General features: G+C 41.6%; 1 protein-coding gene across 3 annotated transcripts in view; it reads right to left on the reverse strand.

Moving 5' to 3' along the window:
- cpne4a (copine IVa) overlaps window positions 1-17335 on the reverse strand; it is a 79648-nt gene that overhangs the window by 10882 nt on the left and 51431 nt on the right. For all 3 annotated transcript variants that reach the window (XR_010930279.1, XM_067600308.1, XM_067600309.1), the window contains exons 8-13: window positions 15530-15628; window positions 6483-6569; window positions 4932-4991; window positions 2269-2402; window positions 1671-1725; window positions 326-377 (exon numbers count right to left, since the gene is read on the reverse strand). Coding sequence is in view for 2 of the 3 variants with exons in the window: in XM_067600308.1 (XP_067456409.1) it covers window positions 326-377; window positions 1671-1725; window positions 2269-2402; window positions 4932-4991; window positions 6483-6569; window positions 15530-15628 (487 nt within the window). In the remaining variant the exon portion in view is untranslated. The remainder of the gene's footprint in view (window positions 1-325; window positions 378-1670; window positions 1726-2268; window positions 2403-4931; window positions 4992-6482; window positions 6570-15529; window positions 15629-17335) is intronic.

Consider the following 17335-nt stretch of genomic DNA (forward strand, 5'->3'; position numbering starts at 1 on the left):
TAGTAATGCACTGCATGAATTCCAGTTTTGGGGCGTCTCTCTGTTTCTATTTACATATAAACATCTTATTAGTCAACAGAGGACTCGTCCGTGTTGTTCATTCTGCAGGATGAACAAGAGCCTCCAGTTTACCTGCATCATTCACACCTGAGCCTGAGTCACCTGGAGACGCTTCTGTCATTAAAGGCTTCAGATCGATGGAGCTCCTTCGACCCGCAGCCTCGTCATCCTGAAACTAATCCTCCGATCAAAGAGTCTCCCCCTGAGGCTCTCTATCAGATATTTGAGTCGTTTTTCAAAGACAGAAGGGAATCAAAGCTCCTACCTGCACACTCCGGGTTCTCCTCGTTAAAATTCACCGCAAAGTCGTGGGAGACCTGGAGAGGGAGGAGGAGGGGGGGGAGGGGGGAACAAGTCTGTTTGATCTCTGCATCCAAAAAAAAGCTTCAACAATGAAATAACCACTCTGTCTCTCTGTCTCTCTCTCTCCATCTTGTTTCCAGCCTCTTTCATTTTCTTCTTCTTGATATCTAATCTGAGCGGCTGATTGTCTGCTCCTCTCTCTCTCTCTCTCTCAGGTGAGGCTGGATGGTTTAATTGTGAGCTGTACATCACTGGGAGGTGACATCAGGGCAGCTGCTGTACAGGAAGTGTCAGTCACTCACCAGTTGCCAAGGGCAACGGTCCACAGACTGATGCTGTATTCATTTCATAGAGTAAGCAAACGTAATGTAAGAAGAAACTGTCTGCAACCAAACATCCACTCTCCTCTTTTTGTGAATGATTCTTATCTTTATCATAAATCCACGAGTTCTGATTGATAGATTAATCAATAAAATTCATTTTTCCTCATAGATGATGTCACTCCTGAATCATCAGAACAAGAGATGAACTATGTTGGAAAATATCAAGTTCTTTGATACAAAACTACAAGAAAAACTTAAATGAACTACGACTCCCAAGTTGTATTTTGAGAAGAAACATCCAATCACAGAGCTTAAAATTCTCTAACAAGCACAGATTAAATCATTTATTTTCAGATTCTTGGTTGTTCATTACCACTTTGATTAGTACGGAAGCCCTTCAGGACAAAGCGCTCACAAGAGCGAAAGCATCAACTTTAAGAGAAACTTGCTCTCACGACTGCCCCTGGTGGCCTGGAGCACTTCCTGTGTAGCAATTAGCTTTGTAGCATTTTTCTTTTTGCGTGTTTTTTTGGTATTTATTGTAATTCTGGATTGGAAGTTGTTTCCTTTAATGTTTGTTCTTTCATTTTTTCACATGAGCCTCCGGAAATTAGCACCTGTTCTGGCTCGCTCTTCCATAAAACAGCAGCAGAGGCTCATGGGTAATGTAGTATTTAGAGCTGTGCACCAAACTGACAGAAAAACACTTTTGTAAGTCTGTTATTAGCATTTTCTAACTTCTCCTCTGTGAATACACGACAATGGAAGCTGCTTAGACTGCATTGAAAAGTAAAATATGAGACATGAATACAGCCGCTGTGCCCCTGCACGGCATCATGGGAAGGGGGTTACTATTCAACCAGCAGGACCCCCGGGGCGAGGAGGAGGCGGAGGCGAACCGGTAATCACTCGGCCTCTCCAGGCTTCCCCTCGCTGACAGAGAGCATGCTGGGAGAGAGACGGCGAGCTGAGCTGTTAAATTACCTTGTAGTCAGGAGGGATCTGAGCGCCGAAGCCGAACGCCGGGAACATTTTATCACTGAGAGAAGAAAAGAAGAAAAAAAGAAGCAGACGGTCAGTCCGGAGGTTAAAATGGAAAAGACACGCAGGAGGAGGGATCGTGATTGGCTGCCAGCAGGAGTTAACGAGCTCATTCAGACTGTCGCTCCTTCAACACAAAGCAGAAAAATCACATCTGATTGGCTGTGTGAGTGATTACTTCCTGCTCGCTTCGTACAAGTGAGAAAAGAGACGGAAACTTCTCAGAAATACAAGAAAAGTCGTTTAGCTCTGTAGAGGAGATATATTTATATCTTACAACACAAACCTTTAATGTTCTGCTGTTGTTTTGTCTTAAAGGAACAGTTCAACATTTTCTGAAGCTTCACATCAACTTTTAAATGACTGTGTGGACACACTGTGGATTTTATCCTCCATCACTTCCATTAAAAGCACATTTGAAGGATCTTTTAATATCCAGTATGAACAGGAGGAATGATTACAGCGAGGAAAACCTCTTTCACTGTTCATATGGACACACTGGGAACACTGGGAACCCTCTTTTAATGTAATGATGACCGACCTGTCGTAGTCCTGGCAGATCTCGCCCACAGCCACCAGAGCCTTCAGGTACTCGTTGGGCTGGTACGGGTGGATGTAGTGCAGCGAGCAGCTGTTACGAGGATCTCCGTTAGACGCCGTGAAGTCAATGGCTACCTGCAGAGATGACAACCAATCAGAGAACAGCGTAAGCTCAAGTCAGCTTTAACCCTTTCATGATGTTACTGTGACACAAGAGGTCTAGCAGGGTTCATGGTTGAACTTAAAGACGACGTGTTCTGCACATGTCCAGCCTCTATATTTATATTCTGGGGCTCTACTGGAATAAAAACTCCTTATTTATCTTCTACTGGTCCTTTATGCAGCCCCTCAGTTCAGCCTCTGTCTGAAACAGGCCGTTTTAGCTCCTGTCTCTTTAAGGCCCGCCTCCTGATGAGCCCACTCTGTTCTGATTGGTCAGCTTTCAGGAAGCTTCCTACGTAAACAAACTATAGTAGCAGGATTTCACTTCTTTTTCTCCTTCTTTACTCCAAATGTCAACTTCTCAAATCCATCCGAACATGTTGGAGCTGAATCACATCTTATATATATATATTATATTTTAAATATTTGAGTTAAAATCTACTTATGTTGTTTATTTCAGATTGTTAAAGGAAGCGGTTGTGAAACGTTTTGAGGATCACATTGATGTTCATCATCCCTTATTAATAAATCAGAATATTTTGTAGCACTGGCAGCATATTTCAGGTCTGTATTCAGTAACACTGAGGATTCACACAGATACTGTATGTTCAGCACGTCCTGGTGTGTTTGTGTCGGCAGTTTGTTTCTCTGTGTTTGTGTTTGAGCGCTTACAGCTGTTTTCAACTGGAACTCAACGTTCTTCTTTCTTGATTCATCGGCTTTGTAAAGTGTTTGTCTTTAAATCCAAGAAGAAAGAAAACAGTCTGATGTGTTCTTCTTTCAGACGTCTGTGAACTAGAATAACCTGCAGTCTGAGTTTCCTCTGGAGAACAGCTGATTGGACACGCCGCTGCACACAAACACACCTGACTTCCTGTTGTTCCTGCTGAACTGAAGCTTCCTCACTTGTTTACATGTTAAGTGAGTTTCTGAGCCTCCTGAGTGATGAAGCCTCTCTGGACTGTTTTAAAAAAAGACCTTTCAGAAAACAAACTTCTTCTCTGTTATTCGTCTTCTTCTTCTGGCTGGTTTCAGACGACGCTGCTGCTGATTAAACATTTAAGCGCTGAGGGAGAGCGAAGCCGCCGTCGCTGCAGCTTTGTGCGATGTTGACTTACGTGTTTACATGTGTTGACAACAGGAAGACGGAGAGCGACAGCGTGTTTGTGTCGCTGCCTGACTGAAGGAAGGATGTTACGTTTGTTGGAGGAGAAAAAGTTTACAGAACTGAAACTAATTTATCAAAATGATCAGTTTCATAAACTGTGAAACTGTCAGTTTGGAGTTTTTGAGGAGATTCTACTAACCTGAGCAGCAGCAGCCCTTAATTAGCTCTCAGTTTTAGAACTACAATTCCCATAATGCTTTGGGGCTGTAAACAGGCTTCAGTGAGTTAGCTGCTGTTCTTCTTTTAGTCGATAGTCTCCATTAAAGTCCTGAGAATCAGCTGTTAGCAGCTTCTTCCTCTGGTTCCTACTAGTGACGGACAATCAGACATATTGATCATGTGACATCCTCAGGAAGTGAAAGTCACACTGAATTATATAATAATCATTTAATGAATTAACCATTTAGTCTATAAAATGTAAAAACTGTCATTAAGAGCATCAGACCTCCGTTTATAACAAGCAGAAAATCTGCCACCAACGACACGATTAATCAATTATTAAAATCGTTACAGATTTGATCGACTAATCCATTAATCAATGAACTCAGTGAGGACGAGTTTATTTCCTGGAGGAAACATTTGGTCAGAATCTTCACATCATTTCTTTATGATGGTCTTTTAAGGCTGACTTCATAATTAGTCTGACTGGTTTAACTGGTGCGACCTCAGTGAGAGATGCCGATGCTAACTGGGACAGTCAGATGGATGATGGATGGTGTCGCCGTGGTTACTGTTTCCATGGAGACGTCAGAGCTATTTAGTTCGCGTTCTCCTGGCGGTAAAATGAAACAGGAAGACGACCGGAGTGTGACCTGAATCTGTGTGTGTGTGTGTGTGTTAGTGTGTGTGTGTGTGTGTTAGCGTGTGTGTATTAGTGTGTGTGTGTGTGTTAGCGTGTGTGTGTTAGTGTGTGTGTGTTAGTGTGTGTGTGTGTGTTAGTGTGTGTGTGTTAGTGTGTGTGTGTGTGTTAGTGTGTGTGTGTGTGTTAGTGTGTGTGTGTGTGTGTTAGTGTGTGTGTGTGTGTGTTAGCGTGTGTGTGTGTGTGTTAGTGTGTGTGTGTGTGTTAGTGTGTGTGTGTGTGTGTGTTAGTGTGTGTGTGTGTGTGTGTGTGTGTGTGTGTGTGTGTTACTGTGTGTGTATGTGTGTATGTGTGTGTGTTAGTGTGTGTGTGTGTGTGTGTTAGTGTGTGTGTCTTAGTGTGTGTGTGTGTGTGTGTGTGTGTGTGTGTGTTACTGTGTGTGTATGTGTGTATGTGTGTGTGTTAGTGTGTGTGTGTGTGTGTTAGTGTGTGTGTCTTAGTGTGTGTGTGTGTGTGTGTGTGTGTGTGCGCTCACTGTAAACTGGATCTGACAGCCTCCCATGATGTAATCCAGGAAGGAGTGCATCTTGATGATCTGCAGACAGGAAATAAAAACAGACTGGTGTTTATGAATATTTAAATGACATCAGATGATGAAGTCAAACCTTCATCAGCTGTTTTCATTCATGCTTCATCCTCACTGACTCGTCCATCAGCTGACTGCTAACATCCAATCAGATTCACCCAGCTGCAGCCTTTAGAACCAGACTCTCCTCAGTCCTGACCATGTTTATGCCCTGGGCCAGATTTTAGAGTGGAGCCCCGCCCCCGCCGCCCCGCCGCCGCCCCTCTGGACTCCTTCAAACCTTCAAAACCTTCCTGTTTTCTTTTTCTCCTTTTTTGTAAAGCGTCCTCAGGTGTTTTGAGAGACGCTGTATAAATCTCATTTATTATTATTATTATTATTCCTACTTCAGTCAGGATGAACAGGTCATTATAATGCAGAGCTGTGAAGAATATAAATACATTATCACAGCAGGAAGCAGGAACGCTGCTCCTCATGTTCTGGTTCTGTCCCAGTCTGACTGTCCCTCCACCAGTCTGACTGTCCCTCCACCAGTCTGACTGTCCCTCCACCAGTCTGACTGTCCCTCCACCAGTCTGACTGTCCCTCCACCAGTTGGCCTCAGGCGTTTCTGCCTGTGTGAGACTGGACTTCATGTTTCAGTCGACAGCATCGTACGCTGGAGTTTATTTTGTGTTCATGTGAGTTCTGGGATGGTTTGTTCATGATTATGGTTCTGCGTCAGTCTCGTTAGTCCTGTCAGCCAATCAGCTCTCAGTCTGCTCTTGGTTCAGTTTGTATCTTCGTCCTGGTTTTCAGTTCCTGCTTAAATAAAGCAGAATGTTCTCCAGCCTGCAGTCTCCTCCCAACACCTCCTGATGGTTTTAAGGTCAAACTGACAGAATGAGATCAGAGTTAATCATCTTTCTGGATTATCATTAAACATAAGCAGATGAAAGGAGGATCGACTGGTCGTTACCTGCCGTTCGTTAGTAAACCTGCTCTCATTCTGTCGTCTCCACACTAACTCACCTCCTGCTCTCAAAACATTTGCTTTCATTTCCTGCGTCCTCTCGTTTCCTCTCCAACGGCTCATCTATCAAGTTTAAATTACCTCCCGTCCTTCACAGCCGGCTCTGTAATTTGTTTCCGTGTTGTTTGCGACGCCTCATTCGGCGCCGCTTCCTCTCTCAAACGACTGTTAACTTGTTTTAAAGCGAAAGCTCTTCAGGTAGGTGTCAAGTGTCATCAGGCTAAATGTCATCTGGCTTTCATCCATATCAACGGCGGCAGGATTCCCCAGACTCCCCTCGCTCAGCGTCGTCTGGCAGGAAATGTCAGGTTAGTCACGCAGCTCAGAGCTACAATAATTGGTTCCTCCAACAGTCTGTCAGCCAGACGCCAACGTCAGCCTCCGAATAAAACCCAGAAGTAAAGCTTCACCTCTGCTGGATGAATCAGGTTTAAAGTAAAAATGCTTCAAACTGAGATGAAAGGACAGAAAATAAACATGTTGGTCACCTTGCACTGGTTGAGGATGACGATCCCGGAGTTCTTGTAATTCTTCTTCTTCACCTTGTATTTGGGATTAATGCACGGCCACTGCACCTGCAACACACACACACACACCAGTAACAGATGAACAGACAGATATTTGTTCCATTAATAGTATAAATCAGAGAAGTTGTTCACACGTTCACAGAACCACCACTTCCTTTAAGGTCCCCAGTATGGATGAACTGGATCCTGGACTCAAACATGGCGTCCTGTTCATTCAAATGACCAATGAAGCTAAAAAATCTGTGTCGGATGTCGGATGTCGCTCATGCTTCCTGATCATTACAGAGCATGCTCAGTAGAGACTTCCGCTGGCCGAGCCCGCTGCTCGTTCATTTTAACGAGGATAAAATATTTTAATCACGCAGCGGTTTTAGACGCCTATAAATATTTCTTAAAAGACCTTTTAAATGTTATCAGGCCAAATGGATCAAATTCTGATAATAAAACAAATCATTTCACTCAGAAACATTTATTCACCGTGTTACAGCCGCTCAGTGTGCATCACGTGACAGACAGGAAGTTGTAATTACAGTTCGGCTACTTTGTGAAATTGTCTTTGCAGCCGAGCGCTGATCCCAGCGGACTGATCCAGGTGACCTCTAGCTTGTCTTCAGTTCTTTCTTTCACACCAAACACACGACAAGACAGAATATTTATCTTTTCAAGGTGACAAATAACAGTCTGCTTAACTACATTTATCTTTAAATTCCACTAACATGCTGCAGCTCTCTTCTCTCCTCCAGACATGAGGTTTTACAGTCGGACTCTTCTTCAAAGTGCGACTTCAGTTCAACATGATGCTCATTTAAACAAAGACGCTTCATGTCATCAGTTAATTGTTCGTAGACGACGTGAAATAAAAGATGTTTACAGACGGCAGCATCAAGCAGCTGCTGCTTCCAGGTGAACACACTAATTATTCCTCTGGATCTGTGTGTGTGTGTGTGTGTGTGTGTGTGTGTGTGTGTGTGTTGGATTACATAACATTACAAAGGCCTGACTGACAGACATTGTAGAGGGAAACAAAAGCAGCAGTGTCTCGGGGATGTGTTGTGTTTATGTTTCAGACAGGAAACGCTGCTCCTTTCATTCTCCACAGGTGCATAAACACATCATATCCATATTTTTCCTCCTCAGTTTTGGATCATAATCAGAAAAGCCTCTATGACTGCATTAATAACCTTCTCTCTCTCGTGCACACGGATCATTTCTGTCGGGGTTTGATTCGGTTCACAAAGATCAGAGTCAATTTAAAACTAAATCCCTGAACACATCAGACGGCTCATGATCAGAACAGTTCATAGGGAACGATGGCTTCTACGTTTGTTTTGGTCATAAAATATTTATTTTCAAAGGTTTAAGGGAGAAAAAATCTGAAACTAAAAGGCAGAAATGTACACATTTAATTAGTTTTACATTATTTGGATGAAGTATCGTTCAGTCGGTCACACTGAGCCTGATCGCATCCTGCTACTCAACACAAGAGCATCAACTCTCTGAACAACAACCACATCAGCTTCCTGTTAAACTCTCCTTCTTATCTAAACTCACAACCATGAACACATCTTGTCCTGCAGCTCAGCTCATTAGCTGCTCAGCTGCACTCATTTACTCTTAATGACTTTTAGTCAACATTATAAAGAAGGTTAACTCTTCAAAATGTTCCAAAATGCTGGATTACATTCTGTTAAAATACAATATCTACACATGGCATCTAGAACTGCAACCATTATTTTCATTATCAATCAATCTATTGATTATTATCTCGATTAGTTTGTTTGGTCCATAAAATGTCAGAAAAAGGTGAAAAATGTGCATCAGTGTTTCCAAAACCAAAGATGATTTTTTAAAATGTCATTTAACAAACTAGAACAAAAGAATTTGGACAAAGAAATATTCAAAATGATTAACTGATTAATCAATAAATAACTAATGTTTGCAGCTCAACTGTCAACTACAGAATAGTTCAAAGTTAGAAGAAATGTTCTTTTAAAGTGTACATTAACAGGATGAAACTGTCTCCTGCATTAAAGTTTGACATTTACACCTTAACAGAAGAATTAATGTCCTTTTGAGGCACAAATGACCTGTAATATTACTTTGTATATTTTAAAGGGGACATATCATGCTGTTAGTGATTTTCAGTTATTTATATCCTGTCCTGATGTCAAATGTTAAACATGGTCAAAGTTCCAATACTGCCTGCAAGTCAAAACTCAGGGCTTTACCTGCTGTAAACGCTTCGTTTGCTGTGTTTTTTTTCTACCTTGCTGACGAGGTGACATCGGCTTGTCGCACATGCTCATAAACAGGTGTCAGCTCTGTAGGTTTTGTTGCTAAGGTGGTTGCTAAGGTGGTTGCTAAGGCGGTTGCTAAGGTGTTTCCATGTGTTGTTCGGCTCCAACATGTACGGACGGATTTGAGAAGTTGACATTTGGAGTAAAGAAGGAGAAAAAGAAGTGAAATCCTGCTACTATAGTTTGTTTACAGAGGAAGCTTCCTGAAGCTGACCAATCAGAACAGAGTGGGCTCATCAGGAGGCGGGCCTTAAAGAGACAGAAGCTAAAACGGCCTGTTACAGACAGAGGCTGAACTGAGGGGCTGCATAAAGGACCAGTAGAAGATAAATAAGGAGTTTTTATTCCAGTAGAGCCCCAGAATATAAATATAGAGCTGGAGATGTGCAGAATATGTGTCCATTAAGGATTTTTTTTCTACCCATTTCAAATCTTTAATGCTATATAGACCAACAACACTGGCCTGAAATTAAATTGTAGAGCATAACCTCAATTTAAAATGGTAATTAGATGAAATCTTTTAAATTTTTCAGCTCTAGACAGAAGACAGTGAAAACAGCCTGCAGGTGGAGGAAACACAGGCTGAACTGCTGCTTTATATTCAGCCTGTTACAGCGATGTTCACACCACAAACCCTCCGAGCAAAAGACAATCCTTCAGCTGCCCAAACAGGCCGCCGAGGATTCGCTCTGACTCCATCACATGTAACCGCGGTGACCGTGCGACTGTGTTTGTGTCTGGGCGGTTGGATGGAGGAGGATGGAGGAGGATGAGCGACGAGCTCTCTGGAGGCTTCGGCTCAGAGGGATTCTTGTTTCTGTGTCGCCGGGCCGGGAGGAGACTGTCAGCTGTGGAAGGAGGCCAATAAATAAAACGTGAAGAGAGAAGAAGAAGACAGAGGAGGTTTCCCCCGGCGGGACTCTGTGTGTTTCCTGTGAAGGAGGGTGAAACGGTTCTCCTCCTCTGCCTCATAACAGCAGGGTGGAGAGACTTACAGTGCAGCTCTGTCAGCGGAGGATAAAACACTGGAAACAAACCTGAGATTACTGAAACCTACAAAGAGGATTCACATAACGGCAGGAGAGGCTGCAGGTGTGATCACTGTTCATACGACTATAACAACTCATCTAGAAAAGGATCATAACTTATTTATATTTTTAATACCAGAAAACATCAAAGTCACTGTATAAACTCAAAAATATCTCCATGGAAACAAACCTGAAATCTCAATAAAATGAAAATTATTCCAAACATCAAAACACTGATTAAAGATCTGCAGATATATTTTAAAATATTTAAAAATCTCCTTCTTCTCCTTCATGTAAAAATCCAGAATCTTTGAATAATTTATTGTGTTTATAATGGACACTTATTTTAAAAAAAAGTATAAGAATCAGATATATCGTCTTTTTTATTTCAAACATTCTTCTTCCTTGTCAAAACTGGCGCTTATATTACCCATAATGCAACTGTATCATGCTAGTAGCAGCTAATGTAGCCTGGAGCTGTTAGCCTCAAGCAGAGGTCTGCTAACCAAACTTCTCTCTGACTCAACACCCCCTCGTTGTTTTTACTTTACTTTACTTTTACTTTTTTACTAAACTTGTAGTTTTCAGACCCAACTGACGCCGACTCAAGTGACATCATCAGTGACATCACCAGTGACATCATCAGCCAACTCTGGAGACACAGAGGCTTTTTTACCACTTACAGTTTCAAGTTTCTGGGCCACTTAATCTACAGAGTAGTTTAGTTTTGACTTGTGTTCCACTGAATGTTCCTCACTAGTCCACCGGAGGCGGGAAAACGCCAGATGAACATAAAGCCAGCTGGTCCATTACAGAGTCGATGTCACGATGTCATAAAGACTTGATTCAATCTGAACATATCTGCAGATTCTTCTACACTTTAGTGTTTTTGCATTATTGCACATGTGCATTAAAACTACTGTATGTCCCGACCCACCGTCACTAACAACAAAAATATATTTTCCTGCATTCTAGAGAAAAAATAGTAAATATATACACCTATAACCCTCTTCAAAATATACTTGAACTTTACATATACTGTGGAGTAACTGCAGCATGAACTTAAATAATGTAAGAACTAGTGATGTGCAGAGAGTCCAGTATTTGTATTTATATTTGTATTTATATTTGTATTTGTATTTGTATTTGTATTTGTTGAGGCAGCAAAATTATTTGTATTTGCATTTGAATAAAAGTGGAAAGAGGCTTAAAAATCCTGTTTTTGTTTTTATTACGCTTTTAATTTTAGAAAATTATAGATGAAAATTAAAGTGATGTCCAAATAAGGAAATGTGCGTCATGTAGCAGGTGGATGTGACTCCCCTTGTTGAGACCTGCTGATAGACGTCACAGCGGAGCAGAGGAGAGACACTGAGATAGTGATGTAACCGACCTGCACGCTGGTATTTGACATGTTGTTTTCTTCTTCCCAAAAACAAATAATTTTAAAAATATTCGTACGAAACAAATATTTGCAAATAATCCATTATTTGTGCTTTGCCGAATAACATATTTGTATCCGGGCAGACCCCTAGTAAGAACATATATAGCATCACTGGCTCTTATACTATTTCATACACCTGAAAACATGCTGAGGTGGAAAATCGCTGCAGTTCAGCTTTAATGTTTGTCATCATGATGTAACTGGGAAAATAATTTAGTAATATATAAATGTAATTTCCAGAAGAGCTTCCTTCTTGTCCTGAGTCCATGTGACAGCAAAATGAATGATCCTCCAGTCACCATGATGCATTTATCACCTTCAGTTGTTTCTGTGTGTCAGTTTTCAGCCTCTTTGACCTGCAGAAGGTGGATATTTGTTGAAGAGAGGAAGAGGAAGAGGAAGAGGAGTCCCTCTGACAGAAAACTGTGGTATAATTCATCCCGACAGTCTCACAGGATCATTACTCTGGAAATATTGGACTCCTCGTCACTGGTAATGAGACGGCTGACAGAGCGGCTCAGCTGAGGAATCCTCCCGCCTCAGATTGTTTGTGTGCTTTCAGCCATATGTTGTCATCTTCTGGGAATCTCCCGATCAAACGCACAACCTGAATGTTTGGAGACAAGAGCGCCGTTAAAGCAGGGACGGGCAGCAGTTTAATTAGTGACTGCCTCATTTCTGTCAAACAGCTTTTCTTTCTGACAGCTGTGTCTTCATTAGCTCGGTCTCTGCCGCCGGTGTGTGCGGGGTAATCACATCACGCCGTCTGTCTCGACAAACCTGGTGGCTGTTCAGCCCCCAAAGGTGCGTTTTTTAAAAAGGACGTCATGCTGCTAATTGGCAGCTTTCATGGAATCCTGGAGCTGCAGCACAAAACGGAGATCAGATCGTTTCTGCTTCGACTGGCTGGGGTCAAAATCTGCTGCAGATGGTTGGTTTGTAGCCACATTAGCGTTGCAGCGGCGGGGTAACGCTGGTTAATCAGTCAATGCAGACGCCAGCATCTCTAAACGGTTTCAGCAGAAGAAGAGATGAAGTTATAAAGGACGAGTTCAAAGAGGTTTTCCTCGCTGTAATCATTCCTCCTGTTCATACTGGATAGTAGAAGCTTATTTGTATCTGTATTTGGTTGGCAATGTTATTTTTCTTCTTGTCAACAAATCTCATGTTTGGATCCAAACCAACAATGAACTGATTTACTAACGAGTATTGTGTGCGTATTAAAGCTGATATATCTGATTAAAAACACGTCAGTGAGTCTCACCGCTGCTCTGGGTCACATGTTCCTTCATCATGAAGAGTTTGATCATGTTAGTTTGTTTAGAAACGGCTCCAAAGACTAATAACAGCATCATGTTTTCAGTCTCCAGAGAGTAGTTCTGTGTACGGCAGACGCCACTGAGCATGTGCAGAAACACAGTTCTGTTTACAGCTTCACCAGCTTGTTGCGCTGCAGATAAACAACCTCTGGACTTTGTGCTACATTATAAATTTCTCAAAGAACATCAGAGTCCTGACGTTGTGATTCTGTATTAGTGATGTGCAGAGAGTCCAGTATTTGTATTTGTTGAGGCAGCAAAATTATTTGTATTTGTATTCGAATAAAAGTGGAGGCTTAAAATCCTGTTTTTGTTTTTATTACGCTTATAATTTTAAAAAATTAAAGATGAAAATTAAAGTGATGTCCAAATTAGGAAATGTGCGTCATGTAGCAGGTGGATGTGACTCCCCTCACTGAGACCTGCTGATAGACGTCACAGCGGAGCAGAGGAGAGACACTGAGATAGTGATGTAACCGACCTGCACGCTGGTGTCTGACATGTTTTTTTCTTCTTCCCAAAAACAAATAATTTTTAAAATATTTGTATGAAACAAATATTCGTAAAAAAAAAAAAAAAATCCCACTATTTGTGCTTTGCCGAATAACGTATTTGTATTCGATGGTGGAGACCAAAGCACAGCTAAAAGGAGACAGAACATCAGACGCTGTCTCTCAGTCTCCTCCTGCTCTCTGTCTGAGGTTTAACTTGTGATGTTCCTCTGCAGTCATCTGGAGTTTCAATCTGTTACCAACCTGTGTCTCTACTCGCCCTGCAGGTGATTGATTAGAGTAAAGTAACCTGGAACACCTGGAACACCTGGAACACATCTTTCACTCTCTCTCTGCCTCCCTGCAGGCTCCCGTTTGGTTCGGTTCACTTACTTTAGTTATTTACTTTGCTTTTATGCACCGTCACACACACACACACACACACACACACACACACACACACACACACATCTTCCACTCCTGCACATCACACACCACTGACTTACTACCACACCCCATAATTTACATATTTAGTTAATTCTTCAATTTGGCTTAATTATATTTAATAAAATATCTTTTTGTTGGTGTGTGTCCGTTCGGTTGCGGCCACTTGATCCGGGTCAGAACAGAGTGTGAGTGTGTCGGGAGTGTGGGAGCTGTGGTGTCGCTCCGTCTGACTCCCACTGAGCCATTAAATTGATTCTGCAGCTCAAGGAGAAAAAGGACTTTCTGTCAGAGTGAACAGATATCTGCCTCACAAGGATATTTCTCCTTCAGGAGGATTTCTGACTCTGCAGGAGTCCCTCAGGAGTCTGAAGCAAACAGCCTCCAACCACAGATCTGCTGTCAACACAGCTGTGAATATGAATAAATGAAATATGAAGCAGTTATACTCTGTGTATTTGCATTTGGTTTCACTTGTTGACATGTGACTGTAAATGTGCTCAGGCTCAATCTGATGCTACATGTTGATGATCACAAAACAGCTTTTTTTGTGCAGAAGCTGTCTGATTACACAAAATACATAATAAAATATCAAGATAAAACCTTCTAACAGGCAGCTCTGAGGTTCAGTGCTGGCTGCAACATGTTTAGAGGTGTAAAATATGTGAAGAGCAGCTGATAAGAATGAATGATGTGGACGTTCACTGGTCTCTCTGCTGTCACTCTTAATAATAATCAGCAGGTCTGCCTGTGAGATCCTTAACGAGCAGGTGTTTAACGAGCAGACTGATAGTTACTGACTTCATACGGAGTTTTAAGAAGCTGCTTGTTGCTGTTTGTCTTTTCTCTTAGTAACTGTGTCTTTTATCTTTTTTTGAATGCTTAGTTTGCTGCTCCTCACAGTTTATTATTGTACTTTAAATAATGGGGCTCTACTGGAATATCTTTGCATGATTTCCAGTTAAAAACTCCTTATTTATCTTCTACTGGTCCTTTATGCAGCCCCTCAGTTCAGCCTCTGTCTGAAACAGGCCGTTTTAGCTCCTGTCTCTTTAAGGCCCGCCTCCTGATGAGCCCACTCTGTTCTGATTGGTCAGCTTTCAGGAAGCTTCCTCCGCCTCCGGAGGCTACGTAAACAAACTATAGTAGCAGGATTTCACTTCTTTTTCTCCTTCTTTACTCCAAATGTCAACTTCTCAAATCCATCCGTACATGTTGGAGCTGAACAACACATGGAAACACCTTAGCAACCGCCTTAGCAACCACCTTAGCAACTAAGGCTCCAGCACAAACGGCTTGTTTATGGAGGCGCACAATGAGCCGATGTCAACGTATACAGCAGGTTGAAGCCCTGAGTTTTGACTTGCAGGCAGCATTTCTACAAATGTTCACCTCAAGTTAATAAAGGAAACCTGGTACGTTCAACCACAGTATATTTGAACTCTGTTCCTTATTTTAGAAGGAACTCATCAAACTCTGATCTTTTTGTTGAGACAACAGTATCATGATATTAGACTCATATTTCCTCACGTACAGTACACATGTAGTAAACAACACGTCAGCACAGTAAATAATATCACCACAACATTTAAAAATATGACTTCATGTTGAGCTTTCTGCTTCCATCTCACACACACACAGTCTGATTTACTAATAATAAAACCCAACATTTTAACAATAAACCAACACTTTCATTCAGTAAACACATAACTGCATCACATAATACGTTAAAACTGTTCCTCTTTCATTCTTATCTGATGTAAAACAACGTCAGAGACAACTAGAGCTACAATTAGCTATAAATTAAAACAATTATTGATTAATCTGCTGATTATTTTCATGATTGGTTATAATTTCTCAGAGCCCAAAGTGACGTCTTCAAATGTTTTCATCTGCTCAGTCAAGAACCAAGAGATATTTATAACCAACAGATAATTCTTTAAAGATGATTATTAAGAAGATGAAGATCAATAGTTGCAGCGTACCTGTCTTCCATCGATGGCTCCTCTCATCTCTTTGAACGTCGCCTCGAATTCTCCGATGTAGTCGTGTTTGCCGTTGGAGTCCCAGTCCCACACTGTGCACTGTGGACAAAAAAACAGAAACACTTCACTGGAGCACAAAGAGAGAGATTATCTCATTTATTTTACTCATCAGAGAAGAGATTTCAGTTCATTGTTGTGTCGTTAACTTATATTAATAATATTCTGACTACAGTAACGATAATTAACGATAATCAGGTTTAAATGAAATGTTACTGATGTTCTTTCTAATTAGACTTTTGTGTCCAGATGAAGATCAAAAGCTGTTGTTGTGTTCTCGTCTCTGTTTGCTGCTGAAAGCCTTGAAACAAACGAGACTTCACAGACTGGAAACAGATTTAGTTTGTAGGTCACAGCTGGATGCTGAGCTGCAGACAGATGTTGGGGAGAAGAAGAAGAAAAAGAAAGAAGATTGGACGCAAGTTACAAACATCACGACTCCCAAAATACATTTATTGTCTCTGAAGCCGCTGTTGTGTCTTCTTCAGTCTTCATACTGACATGAGAAGGATTCAGAATATTTCGTTTTAGTTTTTTAGGATGAAGTGAAAGATAAAGTTTTACTTGAGTTGACGACAGCTACACTCAACAAAACGCAACAAAACCGTCGTGAATAAAAAGCCAATAAAAAATTTATCAAACCAGCTGTTCAACCAGCAGAAACATTTTCATCTGCTTTGTCCACAGTCTCTCATCCGCCGCTGGTATGTTGGTTAAGCTAATATCATGACAGCTGTCTGTATGTAGTCTAACTGTTTATCTGAGTTTGCCACATGTCTTAAAATTTGTCAAATTCTTGTAAACGAAGCTGCAGGCGGAGACAAAGCAGCCTCTCGTCTCCACCGGCGACGCCTGCAGCAGGAGGACAGCCTGGTCGCCAGAATAAAACGTAGATATTCAACGTTTCTGCAAACCACAGAAACATTGAATATCATACGTAGCATATTAACATTTCAACAAAGTGACGTAGTTCACATGTGATCTATATGAGTTGATCTTTCCTGTATAGGAGGAGGAGGAGCAGGTGGACGGTTAGTAAGTTTGTTGGCAGCAAGTTGGAAATCAGCAGAGAAGACGGTTCCAGACCACCTCGAAACCGAAACCGATGTCCGCTTCCAGTTTCAACCGACAAAAGCGGGTGTTTTTAGCGTGACGTCAGGACATTTGCAGCCGTTTTTATTTTATTTTTTATTTTTATTTTAACCCAAACCATGATCTTTCTCTAACCCTAACCAAGTGGTCTTTGTGCCTAAACCTAACCAGACCTGAACCACAGCGTTGTCACACCAGAAAACATCATTATTCAACAGGTAGAAATGTTAAAATGCTACATTTGTAGAAATGTTGATATGATATGTAATTCATGTGTTGAAACACATATTAAACGTTTCTGTGGTTTGCAGAAATGTTCGATGCCAACGTTTTCTTCTGGCGACCGGGTTGAGCGGGAGGACGGACGGCAGCGGGAGGACGGACGGCAGCGGTCCACCTTGGATCAGGTTGTGGTGACAGATGTGTTGAAACTGTGTGTAGATTGAGTTTCTTGTGTGTGGAAAGTCGGGTAACATCAGACAAACATATGAAACTTATGGATCTGTGTGTATCACGATTATTCATAATAAAGGTTGAAGGTCATGCAGATTACAGGAGTAAACAGGAGAGCAGCAGGTCTGGTCTTCATTCACACACAGGACGATCTGATTGGTCTAAGACAGCGATGCAGGAAGTGTGTTATCACGTCGTATCATA

Source organism: Thunnus thynnus, chromosome 10 (assembly GCF_963924715.1).
Source record: "Thunnus thynnus chromosome 10, fThuThy2.1, whole genome shotgun sequence".
NCBI lineage: Eukaryota > Metazoa > Chordata > Actinopteri > Scombriformes > Scombridae > Thunnus > Thunnus thynnus.